The following is a 25,486-nucleotide window of genomic DNA, read 5'->3' as shown; positions in this document are numbered from 1 at the left end:
TCATCCAGGATAACACAAATTTCACTAATTTAAAGGATTAATATGAATTTTTATACAGAAAATATAATCCTACTGTGGTACAAATGACTTCAGCAGCTTGCATTGCCCAGGAAACACCAGGGTGTAGATCTTTCAAGAAGCCAGGATATATGCTAGAAAAGCAGGTGATGTCAGCATGGCTGTGTGGCAAGACTGTGGTGCCTGGAGCTGATGGAAAAGTTCCAGAAGCTTGCCTTTATCACTTGAATGGGGTGGAAGGAAGTTCACCCTCCTATTCATATTGATTCTGACAGAGACCATGTCCAAATGTTTAAAAAATTGGCTGAAGTAATTGAATTTTCTGAGGGCAACTGCACACTTATTTTCAGCCATTCATTCTCATGCTGGCTGGGTTTTCTATACTATCTGCAAGGAGAAAAACAGCCCAGAACACCCATTTCACACAGCTTTAAGGAAAAAGTCTTTACTTATGACAAAGTTTGATCTGTGGCTTTCTGAAAACTCCAGGACATGGCCGAGCCTCAAAAATCAATCTTTGATTTTAACGTGGCTGGGTCTGATATGTGGTACCAAACCTCTCCATCTGATCCTATCAGCCTGCTTTATTCTTCTGCCCACACACAAGGACAGTCCTCATAACCTGACAAACTGCTGAGCACCACCACTAGACCTTGCCTGGGGAGCAAATCATGCTCTAGATAATTTCCTAATGTTTTACCCAGCTGGAAAGGAATTTGACCAGGATGGTACCTACTGAGGAACAGTCCTCCAAAATGCCTGTCTCAGCCATTGGCTTGCTACAGCTGGTTCCCTGTGAGCCTCACAAGAGGCTTGTTAGTCCAGGAAGCACTGAGCACATTCCATGTTCTCCTGGCTGGACAGCCAAGGCTGGTGAAGCTGTCAGCCCTGCTGGTGCCCAGCACTCAGATACTCTCTGCTCACAGGATAAAATGAGGATCTCACACAATGCATTTAAGTCAGGCTAAGGTTTACCTCTAAAGAAGTTAAATTCATATCTCACCAAATAACAGAGCCTGCAGCTCCCAGGGCATTCTCTCCAATGGTGTTAAAAAGATTTTGCTGCAGTGAAAAGAGTAAAGATGTCACTGTCAGGTTAATTCAGCATCTCACAGCCTTTCCAAAGTAATTCAGGGGTATGTTATGTGGCTGTCTCTCAGACTAGGGCTTCATTCTGGTCCCTATGAACTGTATTTTATTCTGGCTAAAGGCTGGCTGTCTAGACTACAATGAATATTAAACTGTACTGCCTGAGATGTTGGTAAGAAGAAAGTTTATAAACTGGGGGGAGGGAAAGCATTTTAATCCACTTTAATGCAAAAATTTAATCACAGTTATTTGATAACTCATCAATTACTAGAAGCAACTTCAATCCTTTCATTAAAATGGGATTTTTTACATTTACATTTACATTTCCTAAAATATTGCCTCTGTTCTCTTTTTGTTGATAAGGGGAAGGAGAGAGCCATTTTGCTATGTCAGTCAGTTGTTTTTCAGTCTCTCTCCAATTTGAAAGCTGTGATTCCAAAGGTATGCATTGCTCTTGCTGTTTTCCCTAAGAACTCACTCAGATTCTTATAAAAACCTAGAAAAAGGAGCTATAAACAGGCTCACACTATAGGAGGGAAATACCAACATTGTGCAGCCTTAAATGAAAGAGAAAATGCAACATTTGCCAAATTTTAAGAATTTCAGTTACAATAGTCTTTCAAGTTTACATTCTTTCTAGTTTTGTTCCAGAAAGATGTCTTTCACTGTCCTGCTCATAGAGCAGTAAAGAGAAGGTATTTGGTGCTTGGATATTGATCCTTAATTTGATCCATGGCTAAGGATCAGCAACAAGTGAATTATTATGCCATAAGCACAGAATTTGAAAGGCCATTGATAAGCAAGTGGATCCCTAGACAACATCACTGATTTAGGGGAGTTTGAGGGTCACAGTACATCAATAAATGACTTGATGTGAAAAAAACTTCACAGAGATATGGTGCCTGAAGGGGAAAAGAGGCAGGAATTGGACATAAAATGGCAAAGAGGATGCAATAGTTATTGATGTCTGTCTATCCTCTCCTTGCAGAGCTAAGGAAGAGCAAGCTGGGTTAAACCACCAAGGCAGGTGTCTCCATCTCCTTTGATGCCTTCAAGACCAAGAGAAGTGAAGCTCCTTGCTGGGAAGTGTGGTGGGTGAGCAGTGACAGTGATAAGTGAGTAGTGGGACCTGATAGAAGAGGGAGCTAATGCTCCTTCTCAGACAGGATGCCAATCTCAGATTCAGTACCTGGGATGAAAATTCAAACATAGCCTTGAAAAGCAAATACAGCTCACTTGCTAAATCCTAAAACAGAGAAACTGGGCTCTGCTGGTGGTGCAGTCACTGTCACCAGGTGGGAACAGAACCAGTGACAGACAAATCATGCTGCTTTTTCACAGGAACTCTAGTGCACTCATCCAGGTTCTGGGAGGATGTCCAGAATCCCATTTAAAAGGCCTAGGGTAATGGACTCACCTCAAAAATACTGTTACATATGTGTTTGTATGTGTTCAGCTGATGTTCAGTACTCCTCTGTTCTGGGGCACCATTGCCTGACCAACATAGGCATTATGGGCTTAAATTAAATGGTCTGGAGGTGGAGGCGTGCAGAAAGACTGCTGCCCCCAATTTTCCATTCTTATGTACACAGAACAAGTTGCTAACATCTCTGCCTCAGTTTTCCTTCTGAAAACTGGGCAGGTGTCTGGGGATTAGTGGTTGCATACCTGAGCAGAAGAAAGTGCATGAGGGAGGATTAATGTATTAACAGCCTCCTATGTACTACATCAAATTTCTGAAATCCTTTTAATCCATTCAAATGCTCGCTTGAGTACAGCCTAGTTAGGAATCAAAGCAAAAAAAAGAAAACAAACACATATTCAAGGCTGTGTTTTTTCTTCAGAACATTGTGCTCTTTAAAGCATGTGGATAATTAGCATGAACCAGCAGAGCTGGCCCAAGTAGGAGGTTTTCCATCCTGGTGCACCATCTGCAAGAATGGTTAAAGGATAAATGCAGCCTACATTGTTCCAGCAGAAACTTCCAATAGAGAGAACTAATAAAGGCTCCTCTCTCTATAGCCCAGTCAGGTACACACAAATACAGGCAAAGCAGAATCTTGAGATGCCATGGAGGAGATCCCTATGGGTTCATTCAATCTAAACTGAGAACAGTACAAAATGGTTTTGACTGTTTCCAAGGGGTTTCTAAGTGTCAATGGAAAGGTACAGGGCTGCAAAGCTATTCCAGAGACAGGAAAATTCATTGTTCCTCAAAACTTCACTCTTTGGGAAGGAACCAGTGTAGTTCTAATCATGGAAACTGTAATCATGACAGTCAGGGTACAAGTAGCATTCCCACAAGGCTCCTTGGTTTGCTTTCCATTCCTAAAGCAATTGTTTCCTTCATAAAAGTTTCTGCACTATCTTCAAAGAAAATTGATAACATTCAACATCATTTGCTGAACTATTCCCTTCCATTTCAGTTATGAATTTCCTCCTAAGTTCCTCTGGACTTTCTTCTGTGGACTCTTTCACAGCACAGTTGTAGCTCCACCGAGGTCCCCAGTGTGCCCAATCTGTGACAGCTACCCCAGTGAAGACCTCAGCTGGGGTGTAATAGTTAATGCCATGCCTTTTTTTTTTTTTTTTCTGGATGGATGGGTTTGACAGCTGAAGTTTTAGGGTATGCCACCATTAACAAGGATTTCCTGTGATGTGCCTGCCCTCTTGCTTTAGCTAGGGGGCTTCAAACCATATAGAACATTTTCAGGTTCAGTACATCATATCTCAGGAAGGACAGTTCTGTCAGGCATCCCAGGAGTCTTGAAAGGCTTACTCTTCCAAACTGATGGTCAGGCTGATTTCAAAGCAAGAGAAATCCAGATGAGTGATGTGTGCAGCCATGCCAGGGGCTGAAAGGTGAACAGTGTATAAATGTGTTCCATTTCCAGGAAGTACTTTCATAACTTAAGAGATGACATTGGGCAGATCTCCCAGTTTGTCTGCAGAATAAAACAGAAGAGCTATTAGTATTTATTCCATATATAAATATATGAATTTATATCAGTCAGTTCTAAGGCATCTACCATGCTAACACTGAAGAAACAAGGTAAGCACAATCTAACCCAAATAAAGGGGGGAAATTCCTGGCCAAAGTAAATTGGTGTAAGTCTGGAACCCAGCATACCACAGTTACTTTTCTGATCAATTCAGAGGGTGTTGCCATCACTTCAGTGGGCCCCAGGGTACCTTAGTGGCTGTGGCTGGTGCAATGGGAAGCCTGATGAAAACATGATTTCCTTATCATTCAAGCTTTCTCAATAACACCCAGAGTAACTCTGAAATCAAACCTTGGATTTATCACCATCTTCACAATTTCATGAGCATCCCTGACCTGTCTGTGCAATGCCAGCCAGAGATACTCCAAACAGCTCTAAACAAGCACATATATACATATATTTCATTGTCATTGTGCAGTACCGTAAAGGGATCCAAGTCCAAACCCTGGATAGCAATAAAGCAGATACATGAACACTTGTTCTGAGTTATTTATTAGCCTGGCTACACTACCACATGCAGCTAGTGCCCTCCAGACCATGTCTGAAATCTGTGCACAGCACTGCAGTGTGCAATGTGGACTTTGTAGCTAAGGCCTGTGCCACTACTATAAGCAGCATTATTAATCATAAGGTCCCTACAGCAAAACCTACATACTTATATGTAAGAGAGACAGAATCATATCATTTTCCAACTGCAAGATATCCCCTGCTTTGAAAACCCTGGGAAAATCCTACACACTGATACAATCCATGTATGGATAAACCATCATGGATCTGTATTTGAGTTTTATTGTTGTTCTTCTTCTCAGCTCTAGCCTACTTTTTTACCAGGTCATTTATTATTTTTTATTTAGGGACTGTGACCTCTTGGAGGTGAGGATCACAGGTGTCATGTGGACATCCAGGCTGTTACATACATACTGCTGGGAATAGTGTAGCTTTGCTATCCCTCCTTTCTCTCAAACCAGAAAACAGTGAGGAATATCTGCACACCTGAGTACATCCATGGGTGTCCCCAGTCACACATTTTTCTGTCATTTTAGGGTAGGCCTAGCATAACCTAGTTTCATCAAAACCATCAACATCCAAGGTAACCTAGGTATTTTTAATAAGCCTTTGATGCTTTTAGGATCTAGTCTTCTGACAGTCTGGGGCACCAGATTGTTTCACAGCATACAAGGTGTGCCTGTTCCTTCTGCTGACCAGGCAGGCCATACACAGGACCAGTGCAGGATGGGGCAGAACTCTGTTTTTGTCAGAGAACCTTGCCCATGAGACTCACAGTACCCAGCAAACCCAGGTTTTCAAACTCAGTACCCACATACCCACAAGTGCCACGCCAGCATTACCGAGTCTCTTAGAAAATGGTGTTAAAGAAAATTAGCCTGATTTGCCTGATCATCTCTCAGAAATCATATACTAGAAATCAAACTTGGCAAAGCCACTCAGGGCTTGTCAGCATTAGATACAGGCCCACTGAATTTCCCACCAAAAGGCTGCACAGCCAAAGCTGGAAGATGGTGAGCTTGCTGTTTTGAGGAGACAATCAACCAAAGGAGCACCTTTAGAGAGTCAGGCTGCCCATAGGTGCAGAGAGATGGAGAAAAGGGACAGGAGCCTCCTGCCAGCCCAGCAGCCCTGCTCCTTACACCAGCCATGCCTGGGATCAGCAGGCACTTCTGGCTCTCCAGAAGGGTTCCATGGAGGCTGCAGCACAGCTAGCCAGCAGCTTTGGCAAAAACCAGAAGGAAAATGCAGACCCTGCTGTGCTGGGGTGCTATTGCTGAGCACTGCTCTTGCAGTTCACAGAAAATCTGAGCTGTAACAAAATCCTGCCAGAGGGCAGCAAATCCCTACAGTTGTTTGTTTTTCACACTGTGATTCTAAACTGCAGCAAGTGCTGCACTGCCACACTGCCCCTCTGCTCCCACAGGGAGGGTCACTGCCTGTGCTGAGCACGTCCTCAGGTGATTTACTCCAGTTCCAGGGAGCACTGCCCACTCAGGAGCATGCAGTGGTGTGCACAGGCAGGCACCCGTGCCCTAGAGCACCCTGTGGCATCACACCAAAGCCAGGGGCTCACCAGAGGCTGCTCCTCCTGGCATCAGTGGGAAGTGGGGAGGCTCAGCTCTCCCACACTGTGGGTCCACTCATCTCTGCTCAGGCAGGACTGGGCTGCAATCAGCCCAGGGTTTACTTCATGCTGAATATACTGATTTGGTGCTCCAAAGTCCTCTGAGCTGGCACATGGCAAACTAAACAGCAAGATGAAGAAAATTATTATAATAAAAGTCAACAGCAGCAGCAACAATAACAACCACGATAATATCATTATGGGCTACTGGAGACTGCAAGGGAGTGGCAGACCAGCTTGCCCCCTGAGAGAAACCTTTCCTGGGGAACTTAGCACTGAAGGATATTTGCAGAAGCTCTATTGTTAAGAGGAAACAGCTGCTCTTTTTTACTCAGTGTGATGGCAAATCATTGACTTCTGACTTTTTTTTTTTTTTTTTTTTTTTTTTTCCATTTGATGCATTTAGCCACAACACACATACATGCTCTGTCTGAGAGTAGTCTCTAAAGTCACTTGTTTGCAACAGGCAGATGTGCCCAAGATCTGCTTACTAGACTTTTCAAATTTACTTCCAGTTGTGCAGGATTGCTAAAAATTTTTCCTCCTCTTTTTGCTTGGTATTTTTTTCACTTGTATCTATTGTAGTTGAGAAAACCCAGAATACCATTTCTGCTAACTAGATTTTCCTTTGGCAAGGGGAACACAGAGGCAGCCCATCTTGGTGTCCAGCTGACAGTGAAAATGCAGAATAGACAGCAATTTCCAATACAGAGAAAGTAGAAACTGTGTGTCTTTACTAGGCAGCAAACAGCTCTAGCTAAGATTAAGCAAAATCAGCTTTTAAAAGGCAGTTCTGAAATGAAGAAAGAAGTACTTGAAACCAAACAAAAGATACTGCTAAAAAAAATAGCTGGTGAAATGATAAGAAAATGGCTAAGCATTCATCAGTTGATATAAACCCTGTATCTCTCTCCCAAAATTACTCTAGAACACAGGAATGCATTTTCAAGCTTTGTCATCTCTTTTGTAACAGAAAACCTACTCCAGCAATGTTACACTATTCGTATCAAGAGATTAGAAAAATTACAAATTATGAATAAAGACAATGATGTTTTCTCCTTTCTACAACAACGTGGCATTGACACAGCACAGCCTTGATGAGCTTAAACCAGGCTGTCCCAACAGGCAAGCCAGTTGCCAAATACTCTTATCAGAGACAGCAATGCTTTTTGAAAGAAGAATTTTCACACCCACAGAGATCCAATAAAATCCCCAGATTTTTACAAAATAATCCTTTTGTTGAATTCTTATCAGCAAAGCTGAAGTTGATACACTCAGAAACCTGATGATGGAATGGGGTTTTTTTCCAGTAGAAGTCATGCTGTCAGCAGTGAATTTTGCTTTCTGTGCTGGAGCCAGATTTGGTGGCAATGTGCTTGGGGCTGGTGACAGAGGAAATGACCTGCAGAGCCACAGAGCTTGCAGCAGCCTCAGGGAGGGGGGTATGGCAGGATGCATTGCTGCTGCCTCTGCCTTTCCTCATACGGAGGGGGGATTACTAGATCCAGACAACCTTTAGTGATTTGCCTCACTGAGATTCTGCAGAGTATCTCTGTTGTGTTAGCAAATGCAGGGGACAAAATATATAGCATAATGGATAATAAAAATGGAGAAAATAATAATAATCATAAAAATGGATGATGAGTAATAAAAAATTATCAGTTATCTACTTGACCCAGTAACACTGATGACTGATTATAGCCAAGATTAAAACTCTTTTAGTAGAGCCCTTCACTGATCCTGATGAAGGTGCTAGAATACCTGAGCAGCATTTCAAAATTAGGACAGAATTACTCCTCAAAATGCTACAAATTTAAGTGTGAATTGGATACAATAGAGCTTTTTCCCTAGCATTGTAAGGAATGAGTTGAATAATGAATCAAAATGAAAAATGCTAAATTATTGGAAGGCAATTTTGTAGTAAGATTTAACTTATTATGACTTCTGGACACAAGAGTTCACATTTTAGCAGATGAGCTAGAAATGTGTGTTTTGCCCATGAGGACAATCATTTGGCCTCTGTCATCTCAGCTCTTTTTGCTAGTATAGTGAATTTTTCTTATTAGAGACATGAGATATGCATTCTGGTGGCCTACTAAGTAGCTGGACTTCTGAATCTAAAAATGTCCTCCACCTCTTGGTCCAGAAATGTCTCTAATCTGTAGACAGTGACACCTGACTGTGGTGCAGCCTGGCAGATCAGACTGATGCTCAGTCCTAGCAAAAGGCAGATGGTTTGATGGGTTGATTCAATGCCCACTGAAACACCCACAGAAGCAGCCCTTAGCTTAGCTTGTACCTCCCTCATGCTCTTGATGCCATGACTGGGTCATTTTCTGGCATACACTGAAATAATCACAAAGCCTCTTGGGCCCATGCCCAGCCTTACAAGGTTCTCAGTGGTCAATGACCCAGTTTTCCACCTGTTTTAAGCCCAAAGGCTTTCCAGAGCCTGCCTTCTCCAAAGATGGTAGCCTCTACACTAGGAGCTGTATTTTGCATGCTTACACTACAGTCAGCACAGTGGCCTGAGTCCTAAAACAGCCTGAGTGGGCTGCATTGCTCCTCAATTGTCCTCAGGGGATACAGCATATTAAAAATTATATGGACTACAGCATGTGTGCAGCAAGAAGTTTCATATTCTTTGAGGGTACATCAGCCTCAAGACATGAAGGCTGAGCTCAGGAGCTGGCTTCAGCTGGCTGCCAGGCTGCCCAGGTTTCCTGCTCATTTACCTGCAGTTCAAAATACCTGTAGTCCAGTTCAAATTCACCTGTATTCCCACGCTGCAAAGGACAGGAGATGGGGATGTGCTCAGAGGACCATGATCCAGCATAGCCTGACTTCAGGCTGCTTTAGAAAAATGTAGGAGCCCATATAAAAGCATCAGAACTGCTGGGGCTCTCCCTCTGCCTCTCTTACTACTCATAGCATTTTAAACTGTGCTGAATTGGTTATTTTGAAAAGCAGATTTCCTCTCTGCCCACTTTCCTGATGGAATTGTAAGGCGAATCCTAACTGAAAACTAAACCAGTGATGCTTAATGTTCCGAGCATGTTCTTCTCTAAGGAGCTGACTCTCCTCCCACCACCCTTCCTGGGGTCCAGCAGAGTATTTGTGTACTTGAACCAGGGTAAGATCAGCCCCCAAACTGAGCAGAACAAGCACCCACACATGCAGTGGAGTAATTATAACTTGCACCCAGCACCAGCAGATAAGGGTGACATTCCTCTCTTCCCACTCCTACAGAATAGCTGTTACACATCAACAACAAAAAGTTTGATTTTTTCATCCCCACCAGCTGAGCATTAGATTAAAGCTAAATGTTAGTGTTGCAGGAAACACAATAATTCTATGCTGTCAGTCTAAGGAATTATTGCAATTATTTTAAGCTGGGGGTAATGTAAACCTTGGTAAGCCTCGTGTATTGATGGAGACTTTGAACAAACCTAATGAGCCTCTTTCAGTGGCCATGCCCTGTAGGACCTTTTCATCTAGCTCTCCTCAGCTGTCACAGGACCTGCTGCCTCACTGCAAGGAGCACAGAGGGGATATTTTGAGGAACTGCTGCTTACAGTCCTTATAGCAGCTGGTGGGTGCTGGAAACAAATGGATTAATGCCAGTCTAAAAGGAAAATTCCAAGGGGGAACAAAGCAAACATGAATATTTCATGCCTGCTTTCCAGCTACTCCAAGTCTATGATGATGAACCATTCTACAGCAGATGAGGTTATGCCCCTTTAAGAGTGGAGAAATCAAAACAAAATTAAAATAGGAGATTGCTTTCTAGTGAGGTTAATGTGAAAAGTGAGGTAGCTCTACCACTCAAATTAGCATCTTTGGTGAAATCAGGTTGGCTTATTATTGGTTTTTAGTCCAAGTATGCTCTTACCTGAGAACTGCTGCTGGGATATAAGTACAACAGTGGTGCTTACAGATCATTACTCCTTCTAAATCGAGGTGTATTGGTACCTAAATTCCTGTGGAGGGCAGGGAGAGTTTGTCTTGTTCCTCCATACTTCTAGATTTAGAAAAAATGCCCAAATTCCACATCATGAAGTTTGATGCTGCCACTTTAGAAAAGACTACTTGTCCAAGGAGCAGTCCAAAACTTCCAAAGGACTTCAGTGCATGCTTGTATTAACTAATCCCATGCAAAGAGCATCACTGTAGGTACTCTGTGGGATCTTTGAGCCTGACTCAGTTTTATGAAGCTGGAGGAAGCACCTTTGCTAGTGCAGTGAGTGGCCCTGCCTGTCCTGTCCCTACCCAGGCCAGCTTGCTTCTTGCCTGAGAGCAGTGCTCCCCCACCCCTGGGTCCCACTGGAGGAAGATCAGAACCATCAGCAGGGCTTCTTGGTCTCCCATGCAGGGAAATCCTGTATCAAACTGCCCTGCCAGGGCTTTGGGCATTCCCTGTACCTACAGAGCTGAGACAGCCCAACAGGGGAGAGGCAATACCTGCCATGAGCCTTTTTTACCACTCCCTTTGGAGCCATGTGCAGAAGTGGAGAGGCAGATTCCCTGGGCATTAAAATGCTCCTTCTCCTCGTGATGGGGCCAGGCACAGCAGCCACACGTGGAGTACAAGGGTAACAACACAAGGTGAATGCAAGTGTCAGCTAAAAGCCCAGCTGTCCTCTCCACATGAGCCACTGACCCTATTGCTGTCCAGGAGGGAGCATCAGCCCTGCAGGGTTCCCACAGCACACAGGACAAGTGTGCACAAAGCCAAGGTAAGGAGCACCTTCAGCAGAGGGAAAAAATAAATGCTTTTAGTTCTACCATGCAAACTCAGCATTGGAAGGAGCAGTACAAGAAATGCTCTTAATAATCTGCTGTCTAATTGACTGAGAAGATTATTACTACCACAAAAACAAACATCATTTTTTCTAAAAATTGCCCACAAACATCAGACTTCTTGACTCTCTGAGGAAAAAAAGCAGGACTGATGCTCTAGGCTGCTTTGTTTTCATGGACATTGGAGAGCACCTTAAATAAAAGCTAGGAAAGTTCTTGCTGTAATGGGAAAATGACAAAGGAGCTCTGACTTTCTCTGAGAAAACAGGCTGCCAGTGTGTTAAAATATCACCCTAGTAAAAAAAATCAATAAAATTTTTGAAGAGGCCAAATTTAATGTTGAAATAGAAGCAGCCACATAAGGGAAATGAAAAATACTGTTATTTGAAATTACAGAAGTCTGCTTATTTTTAGCTTGTTAGATGCTGTTAGCTTCCTATATAAAAGGGGTTACATAATAGACATAATCCATGCAGCAGCACAGGCCACACATGCCAGGCTGTAAGGTTATGCAACTGCTCCAAGCTTGCTCCTGCCAGGCAGAAAACAAAGTCTCACACCCTCAGAACTGTTCTACTGCTTCTGAGTCAAGCTCACAGGCACATGCATTGCAGTATGAACATGAATATTCTCATTTCCATGTGCATATATATATATCTATATATATATATATATATATATATATATATATATATGTGTATGTATCAACATGCATTCACATATGCCCTTGTTGTCTTATTACAGCTTAAACAAGGTGTTCCTTGAATCAGAAAAATGCCACTGTGGAATTACTCTGTTGACATTGAACAAGGGATAATCTGATATGATGTAACTGTGAAAAGCAGCAAAGTTAACTCCCAAAGTTAAATTAAACTTAATTTGGGAAGCCACTGAAGGAATTCTCTCCTCTTTCTTAATGGGACTTGTAGCTGCTCCTCACTGCCTGGTGCTGTGGTATGTGGAAAGCACACAGTGCCTTGGCTGAGTGAGAACAACTCAGGGGCTTTAAATTCATTGAGCAATATGCAACAGCATTGTTTTTCCTTAGAAAAGAAGGATAGAAGGATAAAACTTTTAGAAGGATAGAAGTTTTGTATCTGAGAAGCTGCACTGTTTCCAGTCAGTATGGTTCTTTGAAATGTACAGAACTAAAATTTCCAACTTGTTTTTAGAGGAACCTGTGTTTGCAAACACTCCCACCCTCTGAGTCTGGCACAGATTGACAGGAAATTAGTTTTCCTGAAAGGTAAGAAAAAAAGAAGTTGTGTCTGCCACACTGTCTTAAGCATATGAAAGTTTCTTTGGCAAAAAACTTTCATATGTATCCTTGTTGTGGATGATGTGCAAGTTTAATTCATTGTCTGCAACAAATGGTTTCAGTGCAAAAATGATATAATTTTTAATTTCAGAGCCTTTTTTTTAATCTTAGCAAGGAGTTTTAAAAGAGGATTTGTATACAAAAATGTATTTACATGCAGCATTACAAATCCAAACTGATCTGAGATTTCATTCTGTTGGTTTCACTGGTGAGAGCTATCAGCTCCTTTCTAAATAATCCTATCATTCCCATTTTTACAAAGCCACTGACCCTAGCTGAGAACTCTGCATTTGGGAAAAGCTGATGAAACACAAAAAAGACACATTATCATGTTCAGCCAGGAAGCCTTTCTCATCTTTATTCAACCTTAAGACTCAGTGGCAAAAGGGTACTTCAGAAAACACATTAAATATCCATGTTCCTGAGCTGGGCCACGCCAGGAGGGTTTTACTTATCCTGACTGTGGCATCTTGTGGGGCACCAAGGTCTGGGCTGATCACTGCAAGGAGCTGTGAGTTTTGGGGGTGCCCTGACATGGCAGTACCCCCCTCCTTGTGCAGATGTGCTGCCAGCTGTTGCCCAAGGGAGGAGGGCAGAGGCTGCCAGGCACTGCCCTTCCCCTGCCACAGACCCAGGCAGGGCTGGGTGAGCCAGGACTGATGCTGCCAACTGCACACCAAGGCTGCTTACTCACAATCCATTGTCTTGGGTGACAATACTCAGCTTATGGCTTTGTCACCACTTCCTTGTGGGTTTTGTCCACTTCCTTAGCCCTGGCTCGACCTTGTGGGCAGAACAATGTGAGTCAGATAGAGGAATTAATGTGACTTTCAGGAAAAAAAAAAAAGCACATTGTGGGAAGGCACCTGTATTTTAACAAGGGAACATTTGACCTGGAGATTTCCCAATCTACATCAGGTCAAGGGCCCCTGAGCAGCTGTGGCAGCACAAGCAGGGAACAGCACACCATGATGGATGGATGGATGGATGGATGGATGGATGGATGGATGGATGGATGGATGGATGGGAGTGAGAGGAAAGGTTGGGAGTGGAAAGAAGATGCCAGTGGCACCTAAAGCTGGTCAAGTTGGAACCACAATCCCACACATTTACCAGTCAGGCTGAAGTGGAACAAAAGTCCCAGGCTTTCTATATTTTATAAATAAATTTTATTAATAAATTTTACTAAGTACAACACCCAGCTGTGGTGAGAGAGAAATAGAAAATAAGCATAATATTGCCCCAAATTTCCTCAGTTAATTAGAGGAGTCTACAGCTCTGCATTTGGGAAGAGCTGGGATCTGTGTCCATGATCATCTTGAAGCAGAAGTGGTTCAGATAAAATAAATCAAATTCTTATTTCTGCTGTCTCTGGAAATCAGTATTTTTTTCCCCAAGATCAGCTATGGTTTAAGAACTGGTTCTAGCTAAGGACATGGTTGTAAAGGCTCTCTGCTGATTTAAACCATCCCTTCTCCAACAGTCATACTACAGATACAGTCTGGATTGTGTCACTCCAAAGACTGAAATGTACAACCTGTATTAAGTGAACCAATTAATTTGTAGTTTAATTTTAAGAGTAGTATTAATTTAAGGGTAACTGAAGGAAAAAATTGCTTGTTACCAAGGTTTTGACTATATTTCATGTTTCTCCATGCAGTGTGTGCTCTGTGGTTTAGCCCAGCATCAAGTTTCCAGCCAACCTGGATTCTTCCTGGTAAAGAGCACTTTAAAAATGCAGCACCTCTGTATATTCTAGAGACATTGTCATATGGTAAATGTTGTTTTCTTTGCAAAATAAAGTGCTCTAACTTGGTGAAATAGAAAAGAAATTGTAAAATTACATTCACTTAGATATTTGATTCCTCTAATAATTATTGAGGAGCCTGGACCAAATTCTGATTTTGCTCTTCTACCTAAGACAACCTAGTGATGCAGATGCAGAACTGAGCTCACAGTTCTTCACAGAAATATATGACCCAAATTCAAAAGCCTTTTTTGTCCAAATAGATGTACTACCACAGACTCTCACACACCCTTCTGTGTGAAATTTTAACCTAGGCTAAAGAAGAACCTCTGGACAAATTCAGATTTGACAAACTGAGAGAGCCTTATGTACTTGTACAGGTCTCTACCAGCATTTCCTCATACAGGATGTACACCACAGACTGAATCATGAACATGGATATTTCACCCACAGCATTTGCTTAGTTTGCATAATTTTCCTACAAATTACCAGAACTTTAGCTGATGAAAACCTTTTGTCAGTTCAATTGAATTTATGCTACCCAAATAAATTGTCTATTTAAGTCTCAACATCATTTATTCTTATATGCATACAGAAATAATGAAAACACATTATGAAGTGACACAGAACATTTTATAAACACATTTCACTGACACAGTGCATAAACATTACAACATTTTCACTTCAGCTCTGTGGGACAGTATTATGCAAATCAGGAGCATCCAGTCTAAATACAGACCTACACTAGTGACAGGTGTTTAGCAAAACTGGGCTAATAGCTTCTGTGCTCTCAAGATGCTAAAGTGGGTGTAAGTTCCCTTGAAGTTTAACAAAATCTGAACTGAATAAAGAAGCTAAAGCAGAATATATCTATAGATATAGACATGAATATTTTATAAGATAAGCACAATAACTTCAATTTAAAGGCTTAGCTCTTAACAGCTTTCAGTTTTTCTAAACTTCAATTTTAATCCTTCCTCTCCCCCACCAAAATAAGGAAGTTTTTTACCTTTAGTTTTGCTGTCATCCATTGCTGTTATACATTACAAAGCAAAAGGTCACTGGCAAAGCTCTCCTGGGGCTTCTCAGCACATGACATTACAATGACTCAGGGCCCAAGTCACTGAGTTTCCACTGAACTGAAGTGTGTTCAATTTCAGTGCCTGAAGGTTTAAAGGTGGCATTAACATGAACTGCAGGTCTGTAATGAGCTGGATCTTTGGTTCAAGTGAATCTGAGCATCATCTTTCAAACCAGCTGGTCTGGGCAAAGCAAAGAGTTTTTGTTATGTGGGGTTACCATGAGGAAATATTCAGAGATAAGGAGATTACAGAGAATACTGCAGATTATAATTCATAGAGACATTTAATGTTTAAAGTACTTTAGGACAGTCTCAAGAAGGGGGCCTGGATAAGTACCAGATTCAGACATCCTTACACAGTTGAGTGTCTTTTCCATATAGCCTTGCTGATTTTAATCAAACTGCTGCAGTAATGTGAGCAGTGTAGTCAGGCCACAGGTGATAAATACAGATACTAGTAAGGACAAAATAGATGTCTTAGACCCACATGTAGGTTTCTTATAAATCTCTGAGTCCATGATCTGGAACAATACTCAGTCCAACATATCATATAAAAACCTCAAATAAAATTGTTTTAGTAAGTCAGAGTGGTGTAGGAAATTTCTTGGGCTTGTCTTCAATTCAGTGAAGGCATCCATTGTTTGTTGCATTGAAAGGCTATGTGGAAGACAGATAGGTCTTTGATGGAATGTATTTGTTCACACATGAACGTGAATCAGTGAATAACTGCAAATGGACATGGCACAGCCTGACAGAACAGCTTGTTATGGACACTAAATTAACCAGTAATCAGTAGTTCATTAAGATATACCACCTTCAGAGAGGTCCCCATCTGAAGCCAAAGGCTGCAAGCCAAAATATTCCAATGAATAGAGTTCTTCATTTTCTCCTGACCTGCTGAGGGAAGCACACACTGACAAGCAGGATCTGTGTGCCTGTTCTCATTTCCCACACACTGACCAGCCAGCAGAAAGCAAAGACCTGCAGCAAAGGCAGCAGGGATGCCTCCTTCCCAAGGGGTTGGGGTGAGCAAGAAGCATTTCCCTATTTCCTGCCCAGGCAGAAGCACTGCAGGGTGCCAGCTGCCAGAGCTGCTCTCCCAGCCCAGAATCCCCTCACCTAAAAGTGATTGCAGAGATGTTCAGTCAGACAGTGACTTTAAAACTGATGGCAGAACACTAGTTCTGGAAATACTAATACCTCTAGAAGTAACATGGATCAAATTAGGCCTTGGAATACTGAAATATAAATTTTTAAAAGTGTGTGCTGGTGTATGACTCTATACTCTTCACATTGTTTATGAAGAAGCAGTAGGATCAATGGATGTGGCTCTGAGCAGCTGCTCACACAATGTACCACTTTATTTCAGCACCAACCCAGACTCTCCTTATCACCATGTCAAATCAAAGAGGTTCTGTGTTCTTCTTTTTAGCTTTGCACAAGTTCATTCAACTTTTCTCCTCAGGTAAAACTTCCACTTCAACAACAGAATCTTCTTCTGTCAAACACAAGTGAAACACACGGTAGGAATAAAGAAGCCGATAAAAAATGCTTTCAAAATTTTTATTGTCTAAAAAAGTTTCTGGAGTGGGAAATTACTAAAAGGGAATAAAATTATTTAATCAAAAATGCCTTTTCCCTTTACAATAAAAATTCTTAAAGAAACTGAACTCTTAGAAACACCATTTTTTATTCCCTTGCACTGCCTTAGAAATCCTTAATGTGTAGAAGAAAGCAGAAGAAGCTGCATTGCTCCTAAAAGGAAGATAAAAAAGCTTTGTTTTCTTGATTTACTTAACACTACATGAACCCAGTGTTCCAATAGCCTTTGGTCAGGCAATTCACAAAATATTCCTGTCCAGCCCTGGTAACACTGGCAAATAAATCTCTGCTTCATGGCTTCAATAGTCTGCAGGCTGGGTTTGCCAGTCACCTGGAACCTGGGGCCCCTCTCTGAGCGAAGGTGGCGGATCTTGAAGTCTGAGGGTGACAAGTGCAGGTAGGCAGCAGAGTCGCTGTGTTTGCGGATGCACCTTCCATTCTTCTTGCACAGGACCTTGCTGCAGAGCTTGGCTGCTGAGGTCACATTGATGACATAATGTCCCAAAGGTCCATCAATGTACTGCTTCACCGTTAAGCAGCTCTCCTGTGAATAATAGAACACCATGACACGTTTCTCAGTTTCTAGCACTATGTCTGAGTTTATTATGTCTGAAAAGATGCTAGTACCAAACTGTTCTTGCCTAAAGCAATCCATTGAGATAAATCTTGTTGGACTCACACACTGGAGTGATCTATTTTGTTTAAATGAATTTATTTCCATGTGCAAGATTAGGAAAGTGTTGACCTCTACTATGGTTTCTATTTGAGAGCCTGGTAGAAACATATAGTGTGAGACAAGGGAGGAGTCCCAGGAAGCAGAGAGTTCATAAGGTTCATATCTGAGACTCACTGGTTTGCTAAGTAAGATTTCTGGTAACTGCTGACTGGAGAACTGCATGGGAAAAACAGGTTTTAAAGCACAAATTAAGTCACCCCTCTGGCCCTGATCACTCCAATACCTTCATTTACCAGGAGCCACATAGTTTTCATAATTATGTTCAGATTTCCTGGGTCCTCTGACCCAGTCAGTGGTACTTTGCCAGAGACTTCATGAAGAGCAGAGTGGGCACCAAAGCCCAGGTTTGGGAATGAGGGCTATCCTGCCATGCCTCCTGGGAAACTCCACAGCTGCCTCCCATCTCCTCAGGAAGGTTTATTTATGAAAGTCTGGACAGCCTGGGAGAAGTAACTAGGGCTTGTCTTGTGACACTCTTTTCCATGTAGCATGTCAACATTAGCAACTGGAGAAAATACCTCACCTCCAGACTCCATTCCTTCCCAGTTGATCTGGACAACTGCCATAGCCACTGTAAAACAAACTGTGCTTATATTTGTATGGCATTTTTTGAAACATGTCTTTCTCCTCACCTGGACTCATTATTCCACTGAGCTACAAATGACCTGCCAAAGCAACGTGCTCTGGAGCAATGAGATTTTCAGTCTAACAGAATTAATGGGACCTGGGAGTGGCACTGAGCCACCATCCTCAGTTTTTGGCTGATGACACTGATAGAGGTGGATAGATGCTGTGCAGGGTGTGGTATCAGACAAGAGGCATTGAGGTGATTCCTCAGAACTGATAAATGATGTGACCAACCTTTGAGCTGGCATATTGCATACTGCCCCAGAGAACAACTCCAGCTGCTCCCAAAGCTGCACTTTCCCCAATGGTATTGACCAGATCCCTCTGAAAAAGAACACCAAATCCACACATGAGAAAAACAAATATACAAAATATACAAAATTGAAAGTAAGAAAGCACTGGGATATGGGCATCACTTAATTTTTTTCCTCCAAAGGCAACATTGATCCTGCAGTATATTTTTCACAATAAAATCACTAACTTTCCAAACTGTTTAGTTTAGAAAGCTCTTCTGTGTCTCTACAAAGGTTTGCATAGGTGGCATTCATCAGTGTGCCTACTAAATAATGAAATCTTTATAGTTTATTCACAAGGGTTCTCCAACCAAGCCAGTGGAGTAAGAATTTAGTGATCTATTTTATTTACTAGACCTTGAAAGACTACCAAAACTACCTAGGTAATATTTTTGGCAGGTGATAGTGTGATCACACATCACTGGATCACCCTCACAGTGGCTTTAGGCAGGGGTCTAACTCGTGCTGCTTTAGCCATGCCAACAGAGTTACAGGGCTGCTGTTTCTACCATCATGAGTGACATTAGTCCAAAAAACATATCTTTGAAAAACAAGCCTCTCTCCCTGCTACAAGTGCCAAATAGGGAGGGAAAAACCAAATGCACACACATTTGCATATTAATTTAACCATGTCCACTTTTAGAATTGAACCCATTAGGAGCTGAGCTGTAGCAACAGCAATAACACAACTCTGCCAGAGCAGCCTGAGTGCTGAACAGGAGTCACCAGTGCCAAAAGCATGGCAATGTATCCTGCAAGTGTCTTAAAGACATTCTCTGAGATTATGAATATTGTGTCTAGAAAAATGCAATTAAATCTTAAAAAAATATGCAGGAAGCAACTTCTTCCCCCAAATTTCAAGGCATAATCAATTACATCTAAAACCATTTCTGTCTACAATAATCGATTAAAAAGTAATTCCTAGTCAGTATTTGTAATGACAGACATTAGAATATTTCTTAATGTGACAGAGAAAATACCTTTTAAAAGATACTTTTATACAGTTTTTGCAACTCTTTAGCTAGAGAACAATCAAAAATACCAGCCAAATTATCTCAGTATGGTGGTAGCAAATTTAGAAAAGCAAAATTATACAGTGTAAGGATCGCTCTATTATTAATTATTACTAAATAATATATTCCTCTGTGTAAGTGGAATATTCTTGATTTATCAATGCCTGTTAATTTATCAATGCTTAGCTATGGAATTCCCATTCCTGAAATATTTGTGGCCTGAGAGATATAAAAAAAGCACAAATAAATGTCACGGGAAAGGGAGAATCTACTGCAGAGATTAAGACAATTACAGAGAATTCAGAGTGAGCAGGGGCTTTGTCCCTTAACTAAAGGTTGGACAAAAAGTGCAGGAGAACCTGCAAAAGTCTGGAAGAGTAGAGCTTGCCTAGTGGCTCTTAGTGCAGACTTCAGAGTGATTTAAAATATAACTGGTCTTGTCTGAATTTATGTTGCTGCTGATCACCCAAAGTCTTTTAGAGACTGTCATTACTCTTAAAAGTATACAGAGCAGTAGTACTTTTTAAAGGATAGTGGTGTGGATTGCAGGTGTTATTTTCAAGGGAGTTATGGAGAAGGGATATTTCCTATGGGAATTAATTAATTAATCAATTAAAAAAAAAAAGGAGTATGTTAATTAAAGATCAAAATATCAAATGTTAAAATAATGTGAAATACAATCTGATGTGTTTGTAATGAGAGTTCCCAGGCCTTCACCATCTGCAACACATTTTATGAAATTTACCCATGTGCAGAAAATGAACTGGGATTCTACATTACTCACATGAAGGTTGTGATTTTGCACTAACACATTTCAGATCTCATTAAGAAATGAATTAAAACTTATCAGACCTCCAGAATAAATAACTGAGAAATATATAGCATTGCTGGATGAACTAAGACCTGAAATAAAATTCTTGTAAGTAGTATGCTCTGGGAATTAGAGTGCTTGACCAGAAGTCAGTAAATTTAGTTTTTATAACCCCATACTGCACATCTTTCTTTCATTAGCTTTATTAGATCCATAAAAATATTACAGCACTTCATGTCTAATTCACATGGATACAAAACTGACAAAACAAATCCTTAGAGTTCATCCAGGCCTCTAGATGTGTGAAGTCCAATGGCACTGATAATTTCACACCTAGGTCCCTGAGGCACCTACTCTTCCCCTTTCCTGCAATCTAGAATTACCAACTTGATGCGCTGAGAAACTCAGCACTTATCTTGGGCTAAGGCAAAAATTTGGTATTTTATTGGGAAATACATTTTCCTAGGGATTCTTAAAGGACTCTTACAGCACCTGAATGGATACCTGATTTGGCAGGGAGGAGGAGGCTCTAGTGACTGTCATTGTTGCTTTGTATTTACATCACCCAAGTCATAGCACTGGACCTTAAAATAATAGGAGGTGAACTAAAGCTGAGTTTTGGAGCTCGAGATGAAATGAGACACTCAGTTCTAGTTACATGTTGAGGAAAGAAAAGAATATCTGTAATCTTGAAGAGCCTTAGTTACAAACAAGAGCTTTGTGTATTCAGCAGTAGTAGTTCAAGCCTGGCATGGTTGCAGGGGTTGGTCTCTATACACATGCACACCTGGTCATCAGAGAGGACCATCTATAGGGGAACAGCAGGATTGCTGTCCATTATTAATCATTTGTCTGTTGTTATCCTGCTTTGTTAATGATTTCAGCCATCTAGTCAGGAAGCACAGATGCTACTGTGCGACTGCCCTCTCCCACACGCTTAGTCCTGAATTGTCTAAGCAGAAAGTTTCTAAATACCCTGCAGATGGCAAACTGCTTATACACATTTCTAGCAAATACAAAAAGCTTTCATAATGATTTGGATCCCAATTCAGAATTTAAAAATTGTTTCTAAGATAAAAAGCAGGACCAATTTTTCAGACACCTTATGCACCACTCACCTGATTTCCAGATGCAGTGGGTGAAAGGTACAGCACCCACAGCTACAGCACCTGTCTGGGACCTGGGCCTTTCCCCTTTCTGAAGGTCTGATAGACCTGTGTCTCTCCCTCAGTGACTCTGACTCACAACCACTTTTTTCTGACTCCATAATTTCACATAAACGCTTTGTGCAGAAGGGCTTGCACACAAATCTTGAATATCAGCAGTGTTTCTGTTGGAATAGAAGGAACAGCTCTTGCACAGCTCCATGGAGCAAGGCTGTGGTTGTCCTGGCCAGTCCCTGCCAGAGGTCAGGCTATCCCTTCTGCCTACTGTCCCGATTTTTCTGAGGCCACTTATCATGGATGTCATTGTCCTGGCACCTTTCCTTGTCACCTTCATGCACATTGTTTCTGGAGCTCAGAGGTTTAATGCCTTGTTTGTAACTGTGAGCATCACTTAGGGGCATGGCATGGGTCAAATGAGAAGCTCCAATCTACTCTAAAACCTGAACATACAAAACTACATTTAAATTATCCCAGTGGCTCCAGGGCTGTGGAAGAATACAAGAACATTATTTTATGGATGATTTATATGTAGAAGGTTTTTAGAACCTTGCAAGTTCCTGCCAGACCCCAAGCTGTTCTCAGAGATGATGTGTGTAGTCTGGACACATTAAACCCTGTTCCATGTTGAGTACCCTGCCCATGGTGTCCTTAGTAGAAAATATGTAGTGGAGCACAATCCAAATATGTTTCCATGGCTATGCAAAGATCTTTCCTGGCTACAGAGTAGTAAAACAATCTTTAAAGCATCTAAAAGTAAATGGCTATATGCAACTGGAAAACAGCCTGGTGAGTAAAGAATGTAACCTGAGAGGGGCATCACTCCAGATTACTACTGTACTGTTCAGAAAATAGCTGAAGATAAAACAGTAACTATTTTGAACTCACACATAACTGGTGACACCATGCTAGTTTTCATAGCCTTCAGTAACATTCATGGTATTTTTACATTGATCAAGGGACTAATTAATTTTATAAAAATGTATTATTACTGACTGCATTTGAAGAACTCATGTATTTCCTAGCCTGAGCTCTTCAGTGAAGGAGTTTTGGGTGATATCCTGCCTGTACTGAGCCCAGTGACTCCTTGCCTTCAGGACTAGGCTGGTCTATCTGCCCATGATTTCTGAGTCAGCTGGCATCTTCCACAGTGAAAACAGCTCCAGAGAGTTCCTGGTTGCTGAAAACGAACCAGACCAAATTCCTAATTACTTCTATGTACAATTTGCTTCCAAGGGGCAGCTTGAAAGTAGCATTTGCTTCCTGGGGTCAGCCTGAAACATTGCTCAGGCTCTCAGGGATCTGCTGCACCTCCTCAGCTCCAGCTCCAGGCTGAAGCCCCCCACAGCCTGTGGATCACTGGACTGAACTTTGCTCTTTCCCTTGCCATTCTCTCCCTTTTTCTGTTCAGGTTTGAGTCAAGAACTTGCCTCTAGCAGCATTAGAAGGAATCTCCCATGCAGCTCTCCATAAAATAAAGGGAAGGAGGATCCCCAGATGCCCTTTGTCATCAAGGGGTTATTTCCATGAGTTCCTTGTCCCAGATTTTCTCCTTTCTCAGGGAATTGATAGAAACCAAATAAGAACTTTTGACATTTGAGGCAACTATTAAAGAAATTAATAAGTGTTTGTGCATCTCTATTTTAAAGTCAGAGCAACAATCATCATTGCATATCCAGAAAGTCTGAGATTTGCACATATATAATTTAACATCAGTGTTGTGGCCACTACACATTTATTGCACTTGATCATTGGTTGGTGGAACATTGCATGACTCAAAAACTGAGTGTCTTTGATAAAAGGACTCCACAGTTTAGCACTAAATGTTAGACATGAAGATGTTGAACTTCTGAAAAGTGAGATAGATGGCCAATGCTCATCATGCAGGAGTTAGAAACTCCAGGATAGATGACTTAACTTGCCTAGTTTATTTTTATACTGGATGAATTTACATTTGCATAAAGAAACAAAAATGCCCTGAGGCTCCTTTCTCATGAAAGTTTATCTTTCCATTACACTAATTAATTTTAAACTTTACAAAATCTGTCAAGCTCATTCCACAAGCTGCCCTGAAGAATAAAAATATCAGAATGAATTACTTCCTTAAGGGATATATTTCTTTGTACTTTCTCTCTAAACTACCTTCATTAAAATTATACTTTATCTCACAGAGGTAGACCAAACCACTGCAATATTAACTCTTGAAAGGCATAGAGTTTTGTACTGTGACTACAGCACTTCCTCTCAGGGGTTTGCCTTAAATATGAAAAACAAATGAGTAGGTGCTTTTATACAGGAAAAGCTTTTAGAACGTATTTTTTCTCTAATTTCTAAACTTTGTAAGAAATCTATCTGCTTACCTGTGTTAAAACATGAAAAGTATAGGCATAAAATGGTCTGGAGTAAACAAACACAGGCAAAACATAGTCTCTTCTAGCAATTGAGGCAACACGTATTGCCTCTTTAACCCGAAAGTGGACAAATTTCAGTGCATTTGGACTTGACTTGAGTATATAATCCAGGTAAATGGAAGGGTAGAGAGCAGTGCTTTCCTTCCAGAGCCAGAGCAGGAGGTCATTGCGGAAAGACTCAATGGGTGGGCACTTCCCTGTGTAGGTTTGGGGGTGCTCCTTGTAATCGTAGTTGTAGCAGTCTGGGTAAAGGTAGTAACCCCACAAACCATTTGGTCTCATGTGCTCAGCCAGAAGGATGGTGTTATTCATAAAACTCCTGCCAGCATTTTCAAATTCCTCTTTAGCCACTTTCCTAATTTTGTCCTCTGACCACCGAGGGTGCCGTCTCCTAACAATCTCGAGAGATTTATTTCTATAAATGCTTTTATTGCCCCAGTTCCTATCCCACTGGGGCCTCCAGTTTTCCCAGTCAATGACTGCAAGCCCCTGAAATTTCTTCATGGGTATGCAATAGTCAATGTCAGACTTTGCTTTGCTCAGGTGTTTGATAAGACTTTCGTTCTGGGGCACCCCTCCATTAACGGGATCTCCACTGTCTGAGTAGTAGGGGTAGTACCCCAAATGAGTGTGGTAGAAGATGGTCACGTTGGATCCACTGAGAGTCTCGTTGGTGTTGGATGCGATGTCAAACACCCCCAGGTCCAGGTCCACCTTGTAGCGCAGCCGGCACTGCTCGGTGGGCGCGTTCCAGAGCACCAGGAAGGGCTTGTGCAGAACCAGAGGGGCGCGGGCTGGCTTGGGCAGGGGGGCATCAGCCAGGGCCAGCAGGGCCAGCACTGCCAGCTGCTTCACCCCAACCTCCATGGCTTGGCTTTTCCTGGGAAATTGCGACGATGCGCCCTCGAAAACAAAACCAAGATACGATGTTAGAAGGGCAGCGTGGAGGCAACGATGATAGGGGGATGTCTTTTGGTTTGATTTGCTTTTGATAGCATTAGACTCAGCACAAAGAGAGAAAAGTGCAAAACTGATCTTGTCGAAGTTAGCACGAATTTCAAATGCTTTGAGAAGCTTTTTGACAATCTACACTGTCTGGAAACCTCATTTCCTTTTCACTCAGACTCCTCACACAGTTGATTCAAACCTTTCCTTAATATTTATTTGCTCCCTCCTGTCTAGGAAACTAGATAATAAAGTAATAACCTAAAATGATAGTATAAGAAAAGAATGCACACTCATTTGAAATTTCAGCTTCCAAACAAGCTTTGCTATGGTCAGTCTGACTTGCCTAGAAGATCATCACAGTGAGGTGACAGCTTTTATTATCTGTATATTCAAATGGTCACAATAGGAAAGGTAATTTAAACAAAAGACAGACAATTCTACCTCACACAGATTAATGAAGACAACTCAAAACTCTGCAATTTTCAGGATATGAAAATATTGTTATCAACCCCTGAATTTCATTTTCATTTTCTGAATGAATAGATGCAAGAGTGATAATCAATCTGCAGGCTAGAAGAGGAATACTACTAATGACTTAGTGGTCTAAGCTACTTATTCTGAAGACAAATTAAATATGTGTATATTAAAGAAGATAAATTGTGCTAAGCAGATCTGAACTAGCTGAAAGGACAT

General features: G+C 41.5%; 1 protein-coding gene and 1 pseudogene across 1 annotated transcript; both read right to left on the bottom strand.

Moving 5' to 3' along the window:
- Window positions 1–396: 396 nt before the first annotated feature.
- On the bottom strand, window positions 397–10,611 carry LOC130248350 (hyaluronidase-4-like; annotated as a pseudogene).
- Window positions 10,612–16,906: 6,295 nt separating this feature from the next.
- LOC130267065 (hyaluronidase-1-like) lies at window positions 16,907–24,712 on the bottom strand. The gene is made up of 3 exons (XM_056516380.1): window positions 23,795–24,712; window positions 18,389–18,478; window positions 16,907–17,335 (listed from the first exon to the last, which is right to left on the bottom strand). Exons 1-3 carry the CDS (start codon window positions 24,710–24,712, stop codon window positions 16,907–16,909), a joined length of 1,437 nt encoding a protein of 478 aa, XP_056372355.1.
- Window positions 24,713–25,486: the final 774 nt, after the last annotated feature.

The sequence above is a fragment of the Oenanthe melanoleuca genome, chromosome 1A, assembly GCF_029582105.1.
Source record: "Oenanthe melanoleuca isolate GR-GAL-2019-014 chromosome 1A, OMel1.0, whole genome shotgun sequence".
NCBI classification, from domain to species: Eukaryota; Metazoa; Chordata; class Aves; order Passeriformes; family Muscicapidae; genus Oenanthe; species Oenanthe melanoleuca.
Note: the sequence above shows the minus strand (reverse complement) of the source record. Positions and strands in the feature narration are given on the sequence as shown.

Bases quoted from the DNA above. Each gene is read 5' to 3' on its own strand.
- LOC130267065 (XM_056516380.1), bottom strand. From the start codon at position 24,712: ATGGAGGTTGGGGTGAAGCAGCTGGCAGTGCTGGCCCTGCTGGCCCTG. The intron at 18,479-23,794 runs GTAAGCAGATAG...GTTCTTTTTCAG, and splicing joins CTTTTCATGTTTTAACACAG to AGGGATCTGGTCAATACCAT. The intron at 17,336-18,388 runs GTTGGTCACATC...TATTATTCACAG, and splicing joins TGCAATATGCCAGCTCAAAG to GAGAGCTGCTTAACGGTGAA.